The 20,874-nt window shown below is 44.0% G+C and overlaps 1 protein-coding gene across 1 annotated transcript in view; it reads right to left on the bottom strand.

Annotated features, from left to right (window-relative positions):
* The window catches only part of LOC139651114 (complement C3-like), a 45,388-nt gene that overhangs the window by 8,478 nt on the left and 16,036 nt on the right, over positions 1–20,874 (bottom strand). Inside the window, exons 15-31 of the mRNA XM_071527959.1 lie at positions 20,531–20,686; positions 20,053–20,182; positions 18,874–18,942; positions 17,631–17,899; positions 17,403–17,422; positions 15,604–15,768; positions 10,085–10,170; positions 9,868–10,007; positions 9,368–9,577; positions 8,926–8,989; positions 7,801–7,884; positions 7,443–7,646; positions 7,115–7,190; positions 6,140–6,299; positions 5,476–5,586; positions 4,449–4,605; positions 4,011–4,174 (exon numbers count right to left, since the gene is read on the bottom strand). Of these exons, the coding sequence (XP_071384060.1) occupies positions 4,011–4,174; positions 4,449–4,605; positions 5,476–5,586; positions 6,140–6,299; positions 7,115–7,190; positions 7,443–7,646; positions 7,801–7,884; positions 8,926–8,989; positions 9,368–9,577; positions 9,868–10,007; positions 10,085–10,170; positions 15,604–15,768; positions 17,403–17,422; positions 17,631–17,899; positions 18,874–18,942; positions 20,053–20,182; positions 20,531–20,686 (2,265 nt within the window). The remainder of the gene's footprint in view (positions 1–4,010; positions 4,175–4,448; positions 4,606–5,475; positions 5,587–6,139; positions 6,300–7,114; positions 7,191–7,442; positions 7,647–7,800; positions 7,885–8,925; positions 8,990–9,367; positions 9,578–9,867; positions 10,008–10,084; positions 10,171–15,603; positions 15,769–17,402; positions 17,423–17,630; positions 17,900–18,873; positions 18,943–20,052; positions 20,183–20,530; positions 20,687–20,874) is intronic.

Raw genomic sequence — 20,874 nt, 5'->3', positions numbered from 1 at the left:
CTGATCATAGCTTTGCACAACAATAAACAAGATGGCTCCCAATTGAGACGTGTGTCCCGTGTGCAGTACATTACATGGTGTCAGAAGTCTGTCAAGAACAGGGCTGATGGTGAAAAAGAGGATCTTCTAAAGTACTGGATAAGTATGCTACATCAGACCGAGGAAAAATAAGCAAATAGCCAGGCATCGTTTCATACAAAGGAAACAAGGGCCAAGTAAAAGTTTTGATAACTTTGTAAAGGATTTGAGACTCATACTCATGGATTGTGAGTACACTGACCCAGACGACATGTTGATTGATGCCATAATAGCGGAAGTAAGAGAAAAGCGGGTCCAAGAAAGACTGCTGGACAAAGGTGAGGACCTGACGCTACCTAAAGCTATAGAAATCCCTCAGCAGTTTGAAATGTCACAGAAACAGATAAAAATCGTCAGAGAGGAAGGTTCACAAGTATCAGTAGTGTCTGCCAAAACAAAGTACTCAGCACCTAATAAGAAAACGTACAATAAAGGAGAGACAAAACCCATACATCAGAGACAGGCATCAGTCGACCAACCGAAAAGCTGCCCAAGTTGTGCGAAAGACCCCCAGCACAAGTGGAACAAGAGAAAGTGCCCAGCTAAAGGCTCAGTATGTTCGTACTGTCACAAACCAAATCACTGGGTGGCTATGTGTCGCAAGCATTCAGTAAGCTCAGTGAGTGTTGAGCCAAGTCAGGATTCACCAGATGATGAAATTCTTAACATAAACTTGACACAGACTGATAGTCCTGCAGATGATAAATGGACAGTAAACTTGGAAATTCTGTCAGGAAGTGCAGTTCAGGATAGATACAGGTGCCAAGTGCAATACACTGACCCTAGACAGATACCAGTTTCTCATACACACAGGTGAGCTGAAACGCTCTAGTACAGTACTCCACTCTTATTCCAACCACAAGCTAAAGCCTGTCGCTGCAGTTGATCTTCTGATCACACACAAGAAGTGTGAAGTGAGCGCAGAGTTTGAGATTGTGAACATTGCAAAGGAAAATATGCTCAGTGGTGCTACAGCTGAGGCTTTAGGCCTGATTGTTCGTCTTGACTCACTACAAAATACTACTGAAAAAAACAAATTGAGTGTGCCAGCTGGACTGTATGAGTTTCCGGAACTGACACGCACTACCGGAACCCTGCCAGGTAAATACACAATCAAACTTGATCCAGATGTCAAGGGCGTGGTTCATCCTGTCCGCCGCCAACCAGCCGCACTCAGAGAAAAGATAGTGGAGAAACTACATGAGATGGAGAAAGATGGCTACATCACTAAAGTTGACCAACCTATGGAGTGGGTGAGTTCTATGGTAGCCACAGTGTGTAATGGCAAGATAAGAATCTGCATAGATCCAATTTGAATAAAGTCATAAAGAGGGAGCACCACCCCATGCGCACCATAGAGGAGGTCGTTTCCACAATGCCTGGTGCCAAGGTTTTTTCAGTCTTGGATGCTAAGTTGGGATTTCTTCAGATAGAACTGGATGAAGCATCATCCTTTGTCACGACCTTCAATACTCCGATTGGAAGGTACAGATGGCTGAGACTCCCATTTGGACTAAAATGCGCACCGGAAATTTTCCAACGCATCATGGACGAAATGCTTCAGGGCATTGCAGGAGCCATAAGTGTGATGGATGATATTCTCATAGTGGCCCCCACAGTGGAGGAGCACGATGCAATCCTGTGCAGAGTAGTCGAGAGAGCAACAAACTACAATCTGAGGCTCAAGAGGATGCTCCGCTGCGTCAGCTCCTCAAGAGCGATGTAGAGTTCACGTGGCAGCCAGCACAGCAGCAAGCCCTTGACAAACTCAAGGATTTGTGCACGCATCCTCCAGTGCTGAAGTTTTTTGATCCCGCAAAGCCTGTCGAAATATACTCTGATACCAGCAGCAGTGGCCTAGGAGCTGTCCTGCTGCAGGACAGTCAGACCATTGCCTTCTCATCAAGGTCACTGACACAGAAACGCGCTATGCGCAAATTGAGAAGGAGATACTCTCCATTGTGCATGCCTGCACTGTAGTTTCACAACTACATATTTGGAACACGTCACAATATGCAATGACCACAAGCCTCTTGAAGATATCTTTAAGAAATCACTGCTCTCTACCCCCATGCACATCCAGAGAATGTGTCTTCGACTACAGTGGTATAACTTAACAGTCAAGTACAGGAGAGGAAATGACATGGAGCTGCCTGACATGCTGTCCACAGCACAGCTTCCAGAGAGCACACCAGAGATGGATGGCCTAGATTGTGTCTCCATGCTCAACTTTGTTGCAGTTAGCGACCAGAAGTACACAGAACTGCAGGAGCGCACAAAAAAAGAGCTAAGCTGTCTCCAACAGACAATTCAGCATGGCTGGCCAGAACACAGACGGGAAGTGCCCATTCCTGTTCAGCCATATTGGGACTCAAGAAGCCAGCTTGTGTTATCTGATGGAATTGTCTACAAAGGACTACGTATAGTAGTACCCCCCACCATGCGAGAGCACATGCTAAGGCTTATACACCAATCTCACTTAGGGATGGTGAAGAGCAAACAGCGAGCTCGTGAAGTGCTATACTGGCCAGGTGTGAGTGCAGAAATCGAAGAAATGATCAGAAACTGCAGCAAGTGTGCTGATTTCCAAAATAAGCTGCCCAGACAACCACTCAAACCAACAGAAACGCCAGAGCTACTATTTGAGGAGGTGGCTTCGGATCTGTTTGAGTTTGAAGGCAAACAGTACATCCTGCTAGTGGATTACTACTCAAAATTTGTTGAAGTAGACGAACTGAAAGACATGCGCAGTCGCACCACCATAGAGGCTCTGAATGCTCTGTTCAGCAGACATGGTATCCCTGCGACTCTACAGACAGACAATGGTCCGCAGTACTCCTCAGAGGAATTCAAAGACTTCTGTAAGAGTTATGGTATTTAACATAAGACATCTTCACCACACACGCCTCACTCGAACGGTGAAGCAGAGCGTGCAGTGCAAACTGTGAAGAGGCTTTGGTGTAAAGAAACAGACAAACACCTCGCACTGATGGACTACAGAACTACTCCACTTGAGTCAGTAGGTCTATCGCCGGCTCAACTGCTCATGAGCAGGAGGCCTCGTAATAAGCTCGTGTGCTACTTGCACCAACAGCCTATGATCCCCCTAAAAGTTAAGCATCTGCTGGACAAGCATCTGCTGGACAAGAGCAAGGACATCCAAAAGTTCTACCATGACCGCAAGAAAGCAGGCAACTCTCATGTTGCCCTTAAGCCTGGAGATGAGGCCTCCACGTCCCCTGGAGTTGCAGTTAAACCCTACAGTGCTCCGCGGTCCTATGTTGTGCACTTTCCCTTGTTCCACTGCAACAGTCAACACCTTTGCAAAAGCACTGCAGCCGCCAACCGTCCTCACCACTGGGTTTGAGATGAACCTTGGACTGAGCCATCAGGTCCGCCGACTGAGAAGGAGCCACAACCTCCAGCTCTTCCTGAACTACCGCACTCACCTAAAGCACCTTTGAGCCCCACTCAAGCGTGGCCAGCTGAACAGCTTACTACTAGGCGGGGCAGGATATCTCAAAAAGTTGGGCAGAGATTTGCCCACAACTTGGTATGAAGATTGGTTATGCGCCAAGGAAGAACTGATCAAATTTTCATCTCGATTGCAGGGTGTTGTCGCACATGGCGGAGGTCTATGTTCTACTGAGCACAAAATCTTTATTTTTCCAACGTATCCATCACTCCGCTGCAAAAATAACTGTTGTCCACAAGGGCGATGTGTTTAGGCTCTGTCAAAATTGTCTAAATGGACTTGAGTGGACTTCCACCATATCATGATGTAACAGAATAGTCAATTGTGGATGAGGCTAAAGGCATTACACACTAATCCAAGCCTAGAGCACAATGAACATGAATGAACTTGAAGAGACTATAACAATTTGGCTGAGCTGCAGCTTCCAGCTCGGCTACCCGACGCCCCCTGCTAATACCTGAGTGGAACCGAAGCCTCCTCCTCTCCTCCGCTGGCTGTTCAGCCATTTGAAAGGTGCTGCAGCCTCTTGCAGCCGCCCACTCTTCACCAGGGCCAGCAGGGCGTAGCCTGTCGCCTCCAGGCCGAACAGGGGGTTTTCTCTGTCAGGCCACTGGCTACCACCTGGAGGAGGGAGGGAGGGAGGGAGAGAGAGAGAGAGAGAGAGAGATAAAGACGGTGATTCACTTAAGCACAAGTGAGTGACAGTACTAGATTTTCATGTATTGTCAGAATCTGCTTTGTTTGCAATTCTCCAATCTCCTCTACCAGAGCAACAGATAACAGCTTTTAAAGGACAGTAGGTAGCTTAAGTCCTTGATTGACAAAATACAAACATCTTCACAGGTCGTATCGTCTTCATTTCCCAAGTGAAAAGATGCGTAGAGTAAACAGATACCTGGAGATGCAGCTGTGAGTAAGGCAGGTATCGGGTCGAACTGTGGATCTTTCCCCAGCAGAGCCAGAGCGTAGGAGGAGATGGCCACAGTGTACGGCCTCCTCAGCGGCCTCAACAGCGCCGCCTTCAGGTAGCTGGCGGCCTTACGGGTGGCAGCCTGCAGAGACCACATGGTATACTTACTACTGCTAGTGTTACTACTATGTCAGTTACTGTTACTGCTGTTAGTACTGTTTCTATTATGACTACTATTACGACTATCTTTTTTAAAAATTATTATTTGGTTTGCCCAGATTTACTATTTAATGCGACCCATGAGCACTTGTTGATTTTCTTTTTTCCATACTTTTTTTTTTATCTAACTGTATTTTATTTAATTGTGGTACGTTTGCGTCACTGTCTTTTTGTGTTTTATTGTATGTAAAGCACTTTGTAAACATTGTTTTTAGAAAAGTGCTATACAAATACAGTTATTAGTAAAAAAAAAAAAGTTATTATTGCTACTACAACCCCTACCACTTTTTTTTGTAATCTTTTATCTTTATCTTTTTAATCTTTTATCTCTTTTTGCACTGTCTTTTTAAATGTGATATTAATGCACTTTCACTTTTTTTTTACCTATGTCTTTATTTTTCTTTTATTTATGTAAAGCACTTTGAATTGCCGATGTGTACGAAATGTGCTATATAAATAAACTTCCCTTGCCTTACTACTACTACTACCCCTACTACTACTGCTGATAATAATAAAATAATGATTGATTATGATTGTTAACTTTTCAAAACAAGGTTACAAAGTGCTTTACAGACAATAAAACAATAGTCAATAAAAGCCAATAAGATAAGTAATAAAACTACTAGACATGAACTTAAGTTAACAGGGTTCAAGAATGACTCTGGGGCAGCTGTTCAAAACTATCAAAAGTGTTTAACTCTGATGGGTGCAGAGTAATAGATACACGGACATAGTATTGATTTTTATACTCTCAGAGTTAAACTAACACTGGTGATTTTTCTGTGTGTGTTACCTCCACATCAGTGTCTCCAGTACAGTGGATCCCTGCCTCTTTGGCCTCAGCCAGCGCTATGAGGACGAAGGCTGTCAGAGTTGTCTCAGGCTCGTCGCCACGGAGACCGCCCTGGAGACACACACAGGAAGAGAGGCTTTCACCAAAATCAGTAAAAAAAAAACACTAATTTTGAAAAAAACTATCCCGTGGGCACGAGAAAGTTTTACTTTCTCGTTATTAAGGCAATACTTTCTCGTGAGCACGGGAAATTTTCTCGTGCCCACAGGATAGTTTCTGGTGCGCACCAGATTGTTTTCCGTGTGCACCAGAAACTTAAAGATTTTTTTTTTTCTTTTTGCCCATGTCCCCTTAGGGGCACAGTAACTCTCCAATACTGTTTTTTGTTGACCTAATTTCCCCCAACCTGCCTCATCTAAATCTACTTAAAGATTTCCTACGTTTCCCAGAATGCCTTTTGACAACCCCCCAGAGAACGGGAATGAACTTGTTGTATTCAGCTATGGGTTTCACATATAGGTGGAGAGAGTGATAGCAATAGCTGAGCATGTCGAGAAAAAGTGAGAGTCCCTTACTCAAAACACAAAACACTTTTTGCTGCATTGCATTCTGGTCTATTGAAACGTATGCACTATGTGTGTGTGCATGTGTGTGTGTGTCTCACAATCATGGTCGTGCTGTAGACCGGGTTGTCCTCTCTGAAGTTCCCAAAATGCTTCTGTTTGTTCTTCAGCAGGTAGAGCAGAGTGTCGCACACTTTCTTCTCGTCGACGCCCACAATAGAATGAGCCATGGAGAAAACCTTCACCACATAGGCTGTGATCCTGAGATTTCATTTCAATTTGATTAGCCTATATTTATTCACCTTTAAAACACATTATGTGATTTTAAAACCTGAAATACATTTCCTGACCAATGTAATTTTTTTCTTATCTGTACCTTTATACCTCAATTATGACAAAGTAATTTAAAAGTAACTGAAAGTACTCAGAATACGTTACTGAGTTTGGGTAATCCCTTGGATTGTGTAATTAATAACAATTTTTATTAACTAGTAACTGTAATGTAATCCATTTTTTAAAGTTACCTACCTAACTTCATAAGGATATGTGTAGAACAAAACTATTAGTTGCTTGCATGCTGGCAATCTAGGAAATGTAATGTAATGTAAACATGAACACTGATAAATAAATAATCAAGGATATCATGATATAGTCAGATATTCCCACTGTGCTCCTCAAGGTGTAAAGATGACTAGTCATGTTTAGCATGTTATATTCAAAATTGGCTAAAATATGAGTGTGGGGAATGCAAGAAAGACAGAAGACAAGGAACAGAGGAAGAATTGACCTAGAAGACATTATGGAGAGCAAATCTCCACCAGTGCTGAACAATTCTCCAACTTACTGTTGCACCCACAGACATCACTCCTATCACTTACATTTTAAGGTAAATAGATTTTTTGACCCTGCAAACATCAGAGATGTCACAGTCCCGCCCAGACTGTTTGATTGACAAGTGATCAATGAGGATCAATCACAGCTTAGCGCCAAAGATCTTGCCAAAAAACCAAATGAGGAACTCAAGTATTACCACTTTATGAGCGTCAAATACCGAAAATGTAATGTAATAACTGTACCATGTACTAGTGCCTTGGTTGCTGTAGGAGGGGTAGGAGCCGTCACTCTTACGGTACGCCAGCTGGTTTTCATAACCTGGAAATACACAGCAACATGGAGCAAAGTCAAGACGGGATGTAAAGAGTGAGACTTCCACACTTCCATACCATACCACCATACATCCATCCTTCCATCAATCCATCCATTCTTATACTACATATATCACCCAATCCATCCATCTATATGTCCATCGATCCATTATTCTCTTTTATTCATTCATTCTCTCTTTTATCCATCCACCCACCTATCCAGCCACCCACCCATCCGTTCCCTCCTCCTCCCCCTCACCTCTCCTGATGTATCGGAGGGCCTCTGCCTTGCGCTGCACCCCTACACTCTGCCAGTCATTGGCTCGGTCCAGGTAGAGCGTGGCAATGAGCGGCAGTGTGATGCTGGCCAGGTTCTGCTCCACAGAGCCGCCGGGCATCTGGATCAGAGAGGCCAGAGAGTCCTCACTTATGGAGTTCTCTATACTGTCTGCCAACAGGTTACCTGAAAGAAGAGAAGAGAAGAGAAGAGAAGAGAAGAGAAGAGAAGAGAAGAGAAGAGAAGAGAAGAGAAGAGAAGAGAAGAGAAGAGAACATTTCACTCCTCTGTCCATTTCTAATCTGTGGCTGAATCTTCCCACCATTCTGCAGTGACTGACCTCTGATACTGATGACCCTCACTGGCTGGGAGTTTGGCACAACTGATTCCAGCTCCACCTTGGAAAAACCAACCGTCTGCATCCCTGCAGCAGGTGGAAACACAGAGACAGGATGCAGCTTTTAACAGGCATTTTTAAAGCTGAACTGGGCAACATCGCAGATTGGCTGCTCCAACTGGCAACGAGAGGAAACTGATTGAAAACTATGAACTTCAAAACTCAGAAATCCTATAAGGTGAGACCAACTGTTTACCAACCTGGCTGGTCTGTGATGCTTTATACTAAAGGAAACCAAAGTGAAGAGGGAGGAAAAGATCAAACCTTGGTGAGTCCAGCTTTCTCTGGACTGAGCGCTGTTCGCTGCTGTTTAAGTATGGAGGGTTTTAAGAGTTGGTGAATTGCCCACGTGTAGGATGACACAGAGCGCAGACGTGGTTTCCCCTAGCCTTCCACTGTCTATGAGCACTGATGGCAGGAGGGGATATAGACGTGGTGTGGCAGAGTTCCACCAAACAACTATTGTTGGGGAGACCGATAGTTTCTGTTAACTAATATTGTTTTTACGTTTTTTTAGGTAATCTCGGAAAGTAATGCAGCTTTGTCTCCTTGCAGAGAGCCCTTTTGCACAATGCTACTTTGCACAAGTTGTTCAGCCGCTGTTCTTTGTGTATGTTTTTTTATGTTCTTTTTATCCCATTTTTTTCTTGGTAAAGTGATTGTAAACCAGAGCGCATACCAGGTAGTTTAGGTTAGTTTCGGCCGTCTTTTAATCTACATGCTTATCTATTATACGGAGTGTGTTGCAGGGGTTTTATTTGTTTTACTCTTTGTTCTTGTTTGGTTTTATTGAATTTAATGTTCAGTTGGTTTTTAGTGTGGTTTATGCCTTTCTTTAAGAACTTACCCCTGGTATGTGACTACACTCTCAAATAAGGAAATTGTAATAAAAGAACACAATGGCTCTCCAACCTTCTCACTGTTAAGACGGTTTTGTGAACAAACCTTTACTGTGTTTCCCTCTGTGTTCAACTAGTGTTACTCAAGGTAATCTAGGGGGGTGGCATAGTTGAGGCAACAGTGTGGGTTACTACAATTGGAAATCATGCATCAGTACAATCTCCGTACCGCCTTCTGCAGACGCCGGGTTCAACACCAAACTCCAAACTTCAGTCTTCTGCACTCCTTCCATCTGTTTAGGTAAAAAAAATAGGTTCACTTAGGGAAAAGCAAACTACTAAAGAGCTATGATAAATCACTTCTTAACACATCTTTATCTTTAACCCTGTTTAACTTCCAATTTATGTGTGATCGTTTTTCTTAGTGATCTCTATTTAATTGTTTTCTTGTCTGTAAAGCAAAGTTTCTTTGATAAGTACCATACAAATAAAGTTTAATATTGTTACATTCAAGGAAGCCAACTGCACTTCACTATGGCTAGTAAATTCAAAAGTACACTAGGCAGCTTCACTATTTTACCAGCTGACTAGTTTTTTTTTTTTAGAACAATATAGGAACACCAAATGATGGCTGGTATATTACCATTATATTCTCATTAAAAGTGACTCACCACAACCCGCAGCAGCTTCTGGATGCGGTCTCCTCCTGTCATGTCCCTGCCCACCACCATCACCTCCACAGGGAGTTTCCCCACTGACAGCGGTACAATGGTGTAAGGCACCACCAAAGAAGAGCCGGCCAGCAGCGTCACTTCCTGTGTGTGTTTCTCATTGAAGGCGACGCTGCACATGCCCTCTGTCTTCATCAGCACCACCCTCACCTGGGCAGAAAACAGCCACAAAACAGTCGACGATGACACAAATGTAAGCCCAGCAATGCTCATAATTTATTTCATGCATCTCATTTTATTGTATAATTTCTGTGGAAAAAGATTAGTGTCAGCAGAGATTGTATTTGAACTGTATGAATTTGAATTTGTCATGCTCATATTGGGCCATTGAATTAATAAAAAAACAAAACAATTTTAAATAAATTAATTAAAAAATTGAATGTGTAAGGCACAATTTCAAATTGAATGCCAGGACAGCATTTTTGAGCTTGTCTTCTTACTCGCAAGTCGTCTTGGCCGTAGTTGTGCAGCACGGCTTTAATCTCAACCTGTTCGTTCCTCGCTACTGAATATGGCAATTTCAGGTCCAAAAAGAAATGCTTCCATGCTTTGACGTTGTAAGGCTTGGCAACGCAGAAACCTATGGGTATTTAGAAGCATATTAGTGGGGTTTGTGTGTGTGTGTGTGCGTGTGTGTCTCCCACCCCTCCTCCCTACCTGTCTCAGGTGATGCGCTGACGGCCATCACACCCCACTCTGTGATGCTGTCAGGTAAGATGGAGTCTACAGTCACAGTCGATAACCTGGTGATCAGATTGATGTTAGCAATTAATCGCTTGAAAGGAGGTCAAAGGTCAGAGCCACAGCTCTGTGACAAGATGTAATGAATAATCCTGAAAACAAGATTGTTCATGTACTGTATAAAAAAAAAGTGGTTGGTAAATAAAATAATTAAAGCAATATTTCACTAAAGTTTTAACATTTTAACAACCAGAATATAAACTAATCACCAAGATTGGATGCAGCTGGACGAGTTTGTTTGTTCAGATTTTTTTGTTTGTTCAGATTTTTACTTCCCATTCATTTGAATGAGGCACGAAAATAGACTGAAAACTAACATTTAACACGTTGGTGAACAGATTCAACAACAGTTTTTAAGACAATAAAGCAGTCTTGGGTCCTTCGTCATTTTGCATTTCTATCCTTGCTTTACACTACAATTAGTATTTAAAAACAAAAGTAGATCCCATCTCCCAAACAGGAACTATCTCTCCTAAATGGTATGCCTCCGCTATGTTCTTGTCTGTCAATAAAAATGCTATTTGTTGAAATGATATTCAAAAAAGTAAGACCAAACATCTCACAGTAGCGGTAGCTGTTGTTGAATCTGTTCACAAACATGTTAAATCTAACTTTTCAGGCTATTTTCATGGCTTTATTCAAATGAATGGGAATTAAAAATCTGAACGCTCGTCCAGCTGCATCCGATGTTGGTAATTAGTTTATATTCTGGTTTTCATGGCAGTAAAGTGCTGAATAACAATCAATTAGGTCATCCTTGGACCAGCCCTCCAGCGGCATTTCCAGTCACCTCGATCATCCATGCATCTGGCTAGCTTGCCAGTACTTTCCACCCCTGCATCTTTCTTTAGTACGTCCTCCCACAGCACCAGCTTGCTGGCTGGGAGCTCCCAGTGTCTCTGGCAGTGAACGACTAGCCTCATTCCCCTGGATGTTATCTTCTCACTCCTTGGTAACCCCCCATACAGATGCTTGTTGGTAACATGCTCGTTCTCGATGTTTAGTACTGCTCGCAGCATTCTGGTGTAGCACCCATTCAGGGACTTCTGCAGGGTGGGCTTCAGGGTCCAGCATTCACAGCCATATAGGAGAACGGACTCTACTGTCGCAGAGAAGCTGAGTTTGATATGTTGGGGGAGGTTGGAGTTCAACACACTGGCCATGCCGTTCAGAGCCTTCCATGTGAGCGCCTTCCTCATTTTAAGGTCTTGCTCTGACGAGTTGACCCATGAGCCCTGGTATTTGAAGTCATTGACTTCTTTCAGAGCAGTGCCTCCTGTTGTTGTTAGAGGTGGATGGTCCGGGAGGATGTTGTAGGTGATAACCTCGGTTTTCTTGGCATTTAGACTGAGGCCAACCTAGGCACACTCTGTCTAAGGGAAGGGAAGGGAAGGGAGCGAGGGTGTCCCCTTGCAACACCCCCGCCAGGATGTCAAACTCCTTGCTGTTGCCGTCTGGGGTCACCACCTTGGCTCTTGTACCTGTGTACATGGTCCCTATGGCCCGGACTAGGTTGGGAGGGACACCGTAAACCTTGAGTATCTTCATCATCACACCTCTGTGTATCGAGTCAAATGCCTTTTTGAAACCGATAAAAAACACAGCACTGCTGTCATCTTCTTCTTTTTCACCTCCTCGACGATCCTCCTTAAGGCCAAGATCTGGGCTACAGTGGTTCTTCCCTCTCGAAAGCCATTTTGGTTCTCTCTCAAATGGTGGTCGATAGCGCACCGTATCCGGTTTAGTATCATGCGGTTTAGTATCATGTGGTTGTACATCTTTGCAATTATACATGTCAGACTGATGCCGCGGTAGTTGTCTGGTTTCGAGAGATCTCCAGATTTAGGCACTGGGATGATGTTAGAGAGAGACCACATATCAGGCTTGTTGTTTTTCATCAGAGCAAGGTTGCAAATCTCCAGGATGATGTGATCAAGATTGCAATTCTTAAATTCCCCCTCTGGGGGAATTCCGTCCGGCCCAGCACTTTTCCCCTGCTTCAGAGTGGATTTCACTCTGGCGAACTCCCTGACTGTAAAGGGACCATCATCAATACTGAGATTTGTAAGGACTGCAGTTATCTCTTCCTCAGCTCCATCCACTGTCAGGTGTGTGCCTAGAAGATTCCGGAAGTGGGTGAACCAGGAGGTCACCCTCTCTTCCAGGCTGCTGCCTGCAACCTGTCCGTCCTTTGACCTTTTGCGCCCATACATCTCATTTATGCCTCCATGACTCCCCATACTGTTCGACCTGAGCTGCCTCCACTCTCCGCACCCTCCCCATCAGCTCCTCCCCCTTGATCTTGTCATTCGTATTGAAGAGAAGCTGTTTGGCCTCATACCTCACAATTCTCCGTAGTCCGCTCGTGATCGAAGGTTGCATCCTCCACTTTTTCACGCGCCACTACGACCTCCGGATGCTTGGCCCTGGGGGAGATTCTGATCTTCTCCATCACCGGCACACACATCCTAGTCGCCTCCACATTCGCAGTGACAAACCGCCCATACTTTGCATTAGGCTCCTCCTCCGCACCCAGTAGCTGAAAGCAATTTCTCAACTCCACTGTGTATCTGGCTTGAAGGTCAGGACTTGTCGAGAACGCCTTCCAGTCATATCGGATCCTCAGGCTTGGCTTGGGGACCCTCAGGCTCAGTCACACCCTCATGGAAGCCATTCGATGATCAGAGCCCACAGAGTCGAACGTGCTGTAAGGTTCAGCGCTCAGGATAGAGTTCCTCCACCTGCGCCTTACCAGTATGCAGTCCAGCTGACGTAACATACCAGTAGCCCGGTCCTGGAAGGTCCATCTTTTGCCCATTCTTTTCCGGAACAGGGTGTTCGCAGCCAGTAGCTCGTGTTCCATGAGTAGGGCAGCAAGATATTCGCCATTGCGTTTAGTGGTGTCGTGGTACGTGAATGGTGCCTCCTCTGGTCCGAGCCTCGCATTGAAGTCACCCAGAATTGCTAGGAAGTTGTGAGCTGGGACATCACAGACTGCTGTTGTAAGGTCCTCGTAGAACTTCTCTACTTCCTGGACTGGTGCTACGTTGGTAGGTGAGTACACGACCATGATGGTTGTAACTGGGTTACCATCGAAATCTGCGATAAGGATCCTCTCGGTGTGATGGTGAACCCTACGGAGAGCCTTACGTGCCCGAGAACTCAGCATTAGCCCCACGCCACCTGTAGCAGCCTGGGCCTCGTTTCACCATGCAGATCGGATCATCAGCATGTACTCTCCTGTGCTCCTGGACTCCCAGGATCTCCACTCCCCTTTCTTCGGCACAGTGTGCAAGCTCCACCAACCTCAATTCTTCTCTCACTGTGTTTGCATTGAAGGTTCCCATAGTAAATGGTCTCTGATAACGCAAGAGTGCATTAGACCGTGTGCTGTAGTCAGACTGAACTCTCCCTTTCAGGTCCACTGGGGGGAGGACCAGCACCACCGTCTGCTGCGTGATTCCTGCGGACTCCCGCCGCTGGAAGTATAGGATTCTCAATAACTGGATTCTCCATTGTTAGGCTTTACAATGGTATGTAAGGGCTGTGGGGCGCAACTCCTCTCAGCCCTACTCTGGCCATTTTAGGCATAATCCCTTATCCGCCCTTTGCTCCGATACTTTCAGGTGGCATGCAGCACGGAGCCAGGTGCGAGCAGCACCCTTGGTTTTTGTTCGGAGTGACCTTCTCCTAGATTGCCTTTCGTGGCTGAGCCCCATCTGCCCACGCCAGGGCGTGTCCACACACCAGTGGGCCTGTGCGCCTTGTCTCTGGGGCCCACTGCTGCTCCGAGATCCCCTACAGTTTAGCTTGGGACCGCAAGATACCCAGTTGCCATGTGTGGCCATGAGGAGGCACTGCAGGAGTCTTGGCAGTGGAGAGGCTGTGTACCGGCAGAAGGAGACTTACGCACTCGGCTCCTCTTTTCACCCCCTGCAAAGAGGGCTAGCCGGCGGCAGTAGCTGAAAGCAGAGAGTAGCAAGCAGAAGCAGCATGCAACATGCACTAACTACAAGCACTACTACCACAATACTACTGCACAGATGCATCAAGCACACACACACACAAACCCCCATGTTAAAACTAGGTGGAATATTGCTTTAAGAGCTAAGGTAAAATGGTAACCCTAAACTTTCTTTTTTTGTTCATCAAACTATATTCTGGTATTCCAAAGTTTCCGCAGGAAACTTGTAAAATATTAGCTTGACGGTTAACAATGACAGCAGCTTTGGTGTTTGGCTTGACTGATGTTACTGCACAATGCAAACAGTGACATAACACACATACAGACACTCACATACATACAAGCATTCACAAACAAAGACATACATGATAGAGTAACAGTAATCAGTGCCTTTTTTTGTTGAATTTGGGGAAACAAAGTGAGCATTGTTGATTTTGACCTGTTTACCTAGCTGTTACCATTGGGCCAATACACTATGATGCAACCCAGGGAATTCACAGTGCTTCATGTTTTTTTCCCCCACAGTGAAATCGGGGACAGGACTATGGATCGTCCCCGGTCTGTTTGTCCTTCCATCCATCACGCACAATACCTCGGATGCCACTGATTGGATTTTTGGACGCCACTGATTGGACTGGTATGAAGGTTGGTTATGGGCCAAGGAAGAACTGATTAACTTTTCATGTCGATTGCGGGGTGTTGTTTGTTTAACTGTCTGTGCTTCACGCACAATACCTCAGATGCTGCTGATCAGATTTTTACAAAACTTAAGGAAATCATGAGACAATCATGCACACGATGAGTGAATTGCACTTTTTTTTTTTTTTTTTTTTTTTTTTTTGTCTGTGTCACCAACACTACATTGGATGTTACGGATTGGATTTTGGTGAAACTTAGGATAATAATGCGTATCATTGCTCCATTCCAGCATTTTCAAAATTGCACTGATTGAACTTATTGCACAACTACAACTGCATCACTCGTGGGGGACGACAGTTTACTTGTTACTGTAGTGATGAATCATGGCCACTGCAAAGAGCCGCAAATAAACCCAATCACACACTTCCACACTACGCTACTGTCAGACTGAATCAACAGACCTGCCGTTTCTCATTGTTACCCATTTATGTTTGAAATTATACAATGCTTTTTTTTAAACAGTGCCAAGGGTTCATGAAACTCACTCAGCACATAAATGACCCTGTAAACTTTCAGTTCAAATAAGAAAAAGAAAAACACCAAAATTACATTTAAGTTTTTTCCATAACAGCAGCAATAACATTTTATAGCTTCAATGTATGTGTACTAGAGCTGTACTAGAGTGCTAGGTTTCATAATATTAGCTTCCTCCAATCTTACCTCTTGCCTTTTTCACTGGGTCACTTCAGTCTTTACTAACACTACAAAACAGGTGTGGTTCTTTGGCTCCACCCGTTAGTTTGCATAATCGATACTCCACTCTACCACTCACCCGTCTGTGTTGTCGGCTGTGCTGGGCAGGCTCACATCCCTCCACAGCCAAGACTCATAGAACTTGGAGGGCAGATACACCTGAGTCTCATCCCCCTCTTCTTCCCCCTCTTCCTCCTCCTCGTCCTCCTCCTGCAGTGGTGCCGTTGCTCCTTCCTCATTTACGCTTGTACCTGGTCCAGGTATGAAAGGTAGAGGTGGCACTTCTTTTATTTAAATAAAGCATGCTTTAATCAGGACTGTAGAAAACAGATTGTTCCAGCAACATTTTTATCAATTTTATATTATGTGAACGTCATTTATATGCATTCTTCTGTCTCTACACTAAAGCCTCTTGATGTGGTTTATCATTCTGTCCTTAGGTTTTTAACTGGGGATGGATTCAGAACACATCACTGCAATTTATATCAGAAAGTAGGTTGGCCATCATTGGCATTGAGAAGGGAGCAGCACTGCATTCTGTTTATCTACAAAGTATTGCTCAATAAAGTAACTAGATATCTGGTTTTAGAAATTCCTCGTGTGAGCACAGAATTAAGAAAAATTCCATTTGATTATTACGCCCCACATAAGTGGAATAGCCTGCAGAGCTTGCTGATAGCTTGATTCCATTTTCCAGTTTTAAACCTCTTCTGTATGATACTATGCAATCTGAATTGCATGTCCTAAGAGCTGATGTCTGCTGTCTTATTTTCAATTTTAATTTGTGTCTTATGTCTGCATTAAGTTGTTTTAAATTGTGTGTATGTGTATGTTATATGTTCTTGTAATCACAGTAGGAAAGTCAGAAGTGTTACAGAGTAAGGGAGACACAAGAGTTAATATTTTGTTACCGCAAAATACATTTTTCTCTACAAATGGCCACTGGTGGGTCCATAACTTTTCTAGGATAAAGTTTAAAAAAACATTCAAAGGTAACTTAATTGACACAATGATAATATTTGCACAGACTGAATCCTCTGTATTTTAGAGATATTGAATGATGAACTTCTGGTTAATTATCTGCCTTCCAAAATGGATTTTATAGCTGCTGTGCAGCAGTGTCGGGGCCGGGCATTTTGAGGAGGAAGAGGAAGAAGAAGAGGAGGAAGAAGAAGAAGAAGAAGAAGAAGAAGAAGAAGAAGAAGAAGAAGAAGAGGAGAAAGAGGAAGAAGAAGAGGAGGACGAATGAGAAATACATGAGGGTCCATCAGCAGAACTGCCCGGACCATAATTATCATTGAAAAATCTTTGAAATAATGTGTCTCTAATTCACACAGCACAGGCAGCACAATTCCTGAGTAGGCATTAGCATGTTTATTCTGCATCACCAAAGGCTCAAACTCACAACCTTTGCCACCAATGGCAAGTTGTGATTGAGCTGAGCTACCCAAGAAGTGGGAAAACTAGAGGCTTCACACTATGGCCAACCACCAGGGTGCAGTTGTCCATGCATGTAAAGGCAGATTTCGAACTGTCAAAAATTCAGTTATCAAGACAAAATTCTGAGAATTTGCATACTTCATGTAGGCAACATAGAGATGTCTGTAATATTTTTACAAAGATTGATTGCTCCATAAGTGAAAAAACGATGTTTAAAGATGCTCTATTTCCATTGACTGCAATAGTTTACATGAGGGCAGAATTCAAAATGCTGTCAAAAATTCAGTTTTTGAGATACAATTATGAAATTTTACACACTTCATCTACCATGACAGCAAAATTTGACCTACGGATCAGAAGTTATAGGCCAAAACGTAAAGTTGCTTGTTATAGCGCCACCATGAGGCCAATTGACGTGGATTTCGTAACATGAGTAGCGGCTGAGACTTTGGACCTATCTGCCAAGTTTGGTTGTTTTTGGTCTTACGGTTTCTGAGATCCAGATACTTTTAGGGCAGAAGAAGAAGAAGAAACGGCGGCGGAAGAATACCGGCAGAGCTGCCCGGCCCCTAATAAGGATATATAACATTTTGGAAATTAACTCTTCCTATATTTACCGAAGCTACGGTGGGAGTGGAGTAGATCATATTTAGAAAATAAATCCACTAAATGCATGTAGTCGGAGTTGTCCAATCCAGTCCAGGGGATGCTGGGCCTGGGTGGGGCGGGGGTGGTGGTGGGGGGAGGCGGGGTGGTGGGACGCCTGGTGTCGGGCTCCTGGCCCCGGTAGTGGGCGCAGCAGTAGCGGAAAGCCTGGATGCACTCCCAGCCCTCGGTGATGTAGAGGGAGCGTCGGGTGCAGGAGTACGGCATGGGGATCTCCCTCAGGCCGTCCTTACAGCACCGACGCTGCAGCTTCTCCTTGTAGTGACTCTCTGGAGACAGGGGGGTGGTGGGGGGTGGGGGGTTAGGTTAAGGTAATGGAATCAAGTAAAAAACAGGTGGATGATGGAGGGAGGAAGAGAGTTTTGATGGGATAATGGATGCATGCAGAAAACCATGGCATGATGTAAAATAAGCATTCTTCTTCCCTATCACTGCAACAACGCAGACACCAGTCAATTCATGAATGTACTCATCAATTCCAATTCAATTGAGGAAGGTTTTTGAAAAAACCCAGAGGAAACTGAATTTAAATTCAATTGGAATTTCAGGAAGTTGAATTTAATTCATTTTTTTATCACATATCTCAGATTTGAATGCAGTGTTATATATTATCAATACTGAATATCGTAAAATGCTAATGGTACCGTTAGGGTGGTATTTGATGTATGTAACTTTCAATTTATAATGTCATAACCCGGCTCATAAGCCATGACAAGAAAGGGAGATGCATGGTTTTAACGAAGAATGCAGTCAAATTAACAACAAACCCATACTAAAAATCATGAGGTGTGTCAATCAGTACATTCAGTAGCGTCAGTGAGTGGGTGTGTGAGAGGTGTAGTGTGAAAAGGTTTTGAAAGGTGTAACCTGAAAGTTAACAAAACAGCAGAGCCAACTCAAAACAAAACATGTCGCATGGAGGACAGGCTGCTCTTAAATACCCCTGGGAGACTGGCCAGGTGCTCCCAGTTGCACTAATAGTAACTCCACCTACCAGGGACCTGAGGGGCCCATTCCCAAACCAGCCCCTAACCCCTCGCCCTATCCACTTCATAGGGCAAGGGGTTTGTCACATTCCTCTTCAAACCCCAGGAATTGATTTGGAATTTACCATGCATTTTTAATTCAGTTCATGAATTGCTACAACCCTGACTGACACTACACCTCGCTATCAAGTAGCTAGACAGTAACGCTCCCACCTATTTTGAGCCAAGCAGACCCTCAGCAATGAAAGGATACGCACCCAGCTGGTGTCGACGCTGTAACTGCTCAGCAGAGCGCCTCCTTCTGGCACTGCCTAGACACTGCAGAGCTGAGGAGAGGAGAGGAGAGGAGAGGAGAGGAGAGGAGAGGAGAGGAGAGGAGAGGAGAGGAGAGCAGAGCAGAGGAGAGGAGAAAAACATTGGTAACCATGATGAACAATCAGTGATCACCATCTCTCATCTCGCTCGTAAATAAACAAACTCAATATATTGTTGTTCCAATGTAAAGGCCGATACTGACCTTTCATCAATTAAATATTGGGCAGTCAGTGTCATCCAACTCCAATACAATGGACATAATGGATGTAATAGATATGATGTGGTTTGTTTGATTACATATTTATTGTATAATCAATATTACAATGGTTGTGAATGGGAAGCCATTAACATGAACTCATTCTTATGCAACATTTTGAACAGATTAATTCTGATGTCACCTGGCACCATTAAACACAACAGCATGACAGTGTCAGACACAAACTGACTCAAAAATCAATCAAACTATTGCGTCCCTTTCAGCAAATATAGCAGTGCAAACATGGCCTTCAGTCGCTAGCATGGGAGGAGGGACTCACAGAGAGCAGAGATGTGGACAGAAGCAGCCAGTCTCACTGCAGCTTTGATTAACTACTGCTGCACTTTGGCTCTATCCCCAAGAGGAATTTTACAGGAAGAATCAAGTTTTGATCTCTGATCTTTTTCTGGCCCTGGTGAAAAAGGCAATGAATATGTGAGGGTTCCACCTTTTTTTTTTCTCTATTTTTCCCTGTCTCTCACCTATCCAATGAAGCCAAAATTGTGGCTTCATTGGATAGGTGAGAGACAGGGAAAAATGGGGGAAAGAGAGAGAGCAAGAGAGGGAGGATGACATGCGACAAAGGTTCAATGTGAACGCCACCTTATCAATTTTGTAAGTGGGTCTTGCACCCATCCTGTGTCTCCTCATCTAATGGGGAATTTGGTTTGCAGCAAGGAATAAAATACAATAAATTGTCACAATTAACCAAATAAGGGGTAGAGAGTGAATCTGTTACAGTTTCTTAAAAACTTACTTGTTCAGGATTGTTTTTAATGTACTTATGATGACTTACTTATGATGTCTTATGCTTCTGTTGTGTTGATGTCTTATTCTTAGCTGCAGAGATTGGCTGCAGCTAAGCCTTGTCTGGTTTGGGTCTTGACCCCTGAGCTGGAGGCGAAGAGCAGTCCTGCGTCTGTGAACACCCTCATGTTGTCTCGGCCCCCCCCTCGGGTGCAGCCGATGTCTCCCTTCTCCACCACGTCCCATATCTGAGCACAAAGTCCAGTTGAGGTCAGAATTGGAGAGGTTTGTGCTATTAGACATGACTTTCGGTACAGACTAGTACACTAATGGTACAACAAGGGTTATTTGTACAGCACAAATTGTGTATAATTTATGACTCTGAGATAAAGTAGTTGGTTGGGTGACTCAACAATTAATACATTTTCTTATCTGTACCTTTATATCCCAAATATGGTAAAGTAATCTGAAAGTAATTGAAAGTAATCAGATTGTATTCCTGACTATGGGTAATCCCTTGGATTACATTACTGACTACAGTTTTGATAACACACTCCCACACACACACACACACACACACACACACACACACACACCTTTCTCTGTGTGAGTCTCTGCTTGCTAAGCAGATACACAGCGTTGTCCACAGCCACCAGGTTGACCTTTGCCCCCGGGTCACCTCTGACCTTAAAAGTGATGTTCTCTCCAGGCCTGTAGTCTCGATGTCTGCCGTCCGCCGGACCGACACTCAGCTAGGGAGGCAGGGGGGGGGGAGATAATAACTAAGAATGTACTGAAACAATGATAAAACAAGAATGACGTGATAAAACACAATGATAAAACATAGAGATAAGATAAAAAATACAAATTTGTGCAGGTTAGATTAAATAAAAAATACCTATAAGTCAATGACAAGCAGACATGACAGTATGACTGGGCT

This window comes from Centroberyx affinis, unplaced genomic scaffold (genome assembly GCF_046629955.1).
Source record: "Centroberyx affinis isolate AG114_WGS23_722 - 3 ecotype Tasmania unplaced genomic scaffold, CSIRO-AGI_Caff_v1 ptg001596l_1, whole genome shotgun sequence".
NCBI classification, from domain to species: Eukaryota; Metazoa; Chordata; class Actinopteri; order Beryciformes; family Berycidae; genus Centroberyx; species Centroberyx affinis.
The sequence above is the reverse complement of the archived record's forward strand: the minus strand, read 5'-3'. Positions and strand labels throughout refer to the sequence as shown.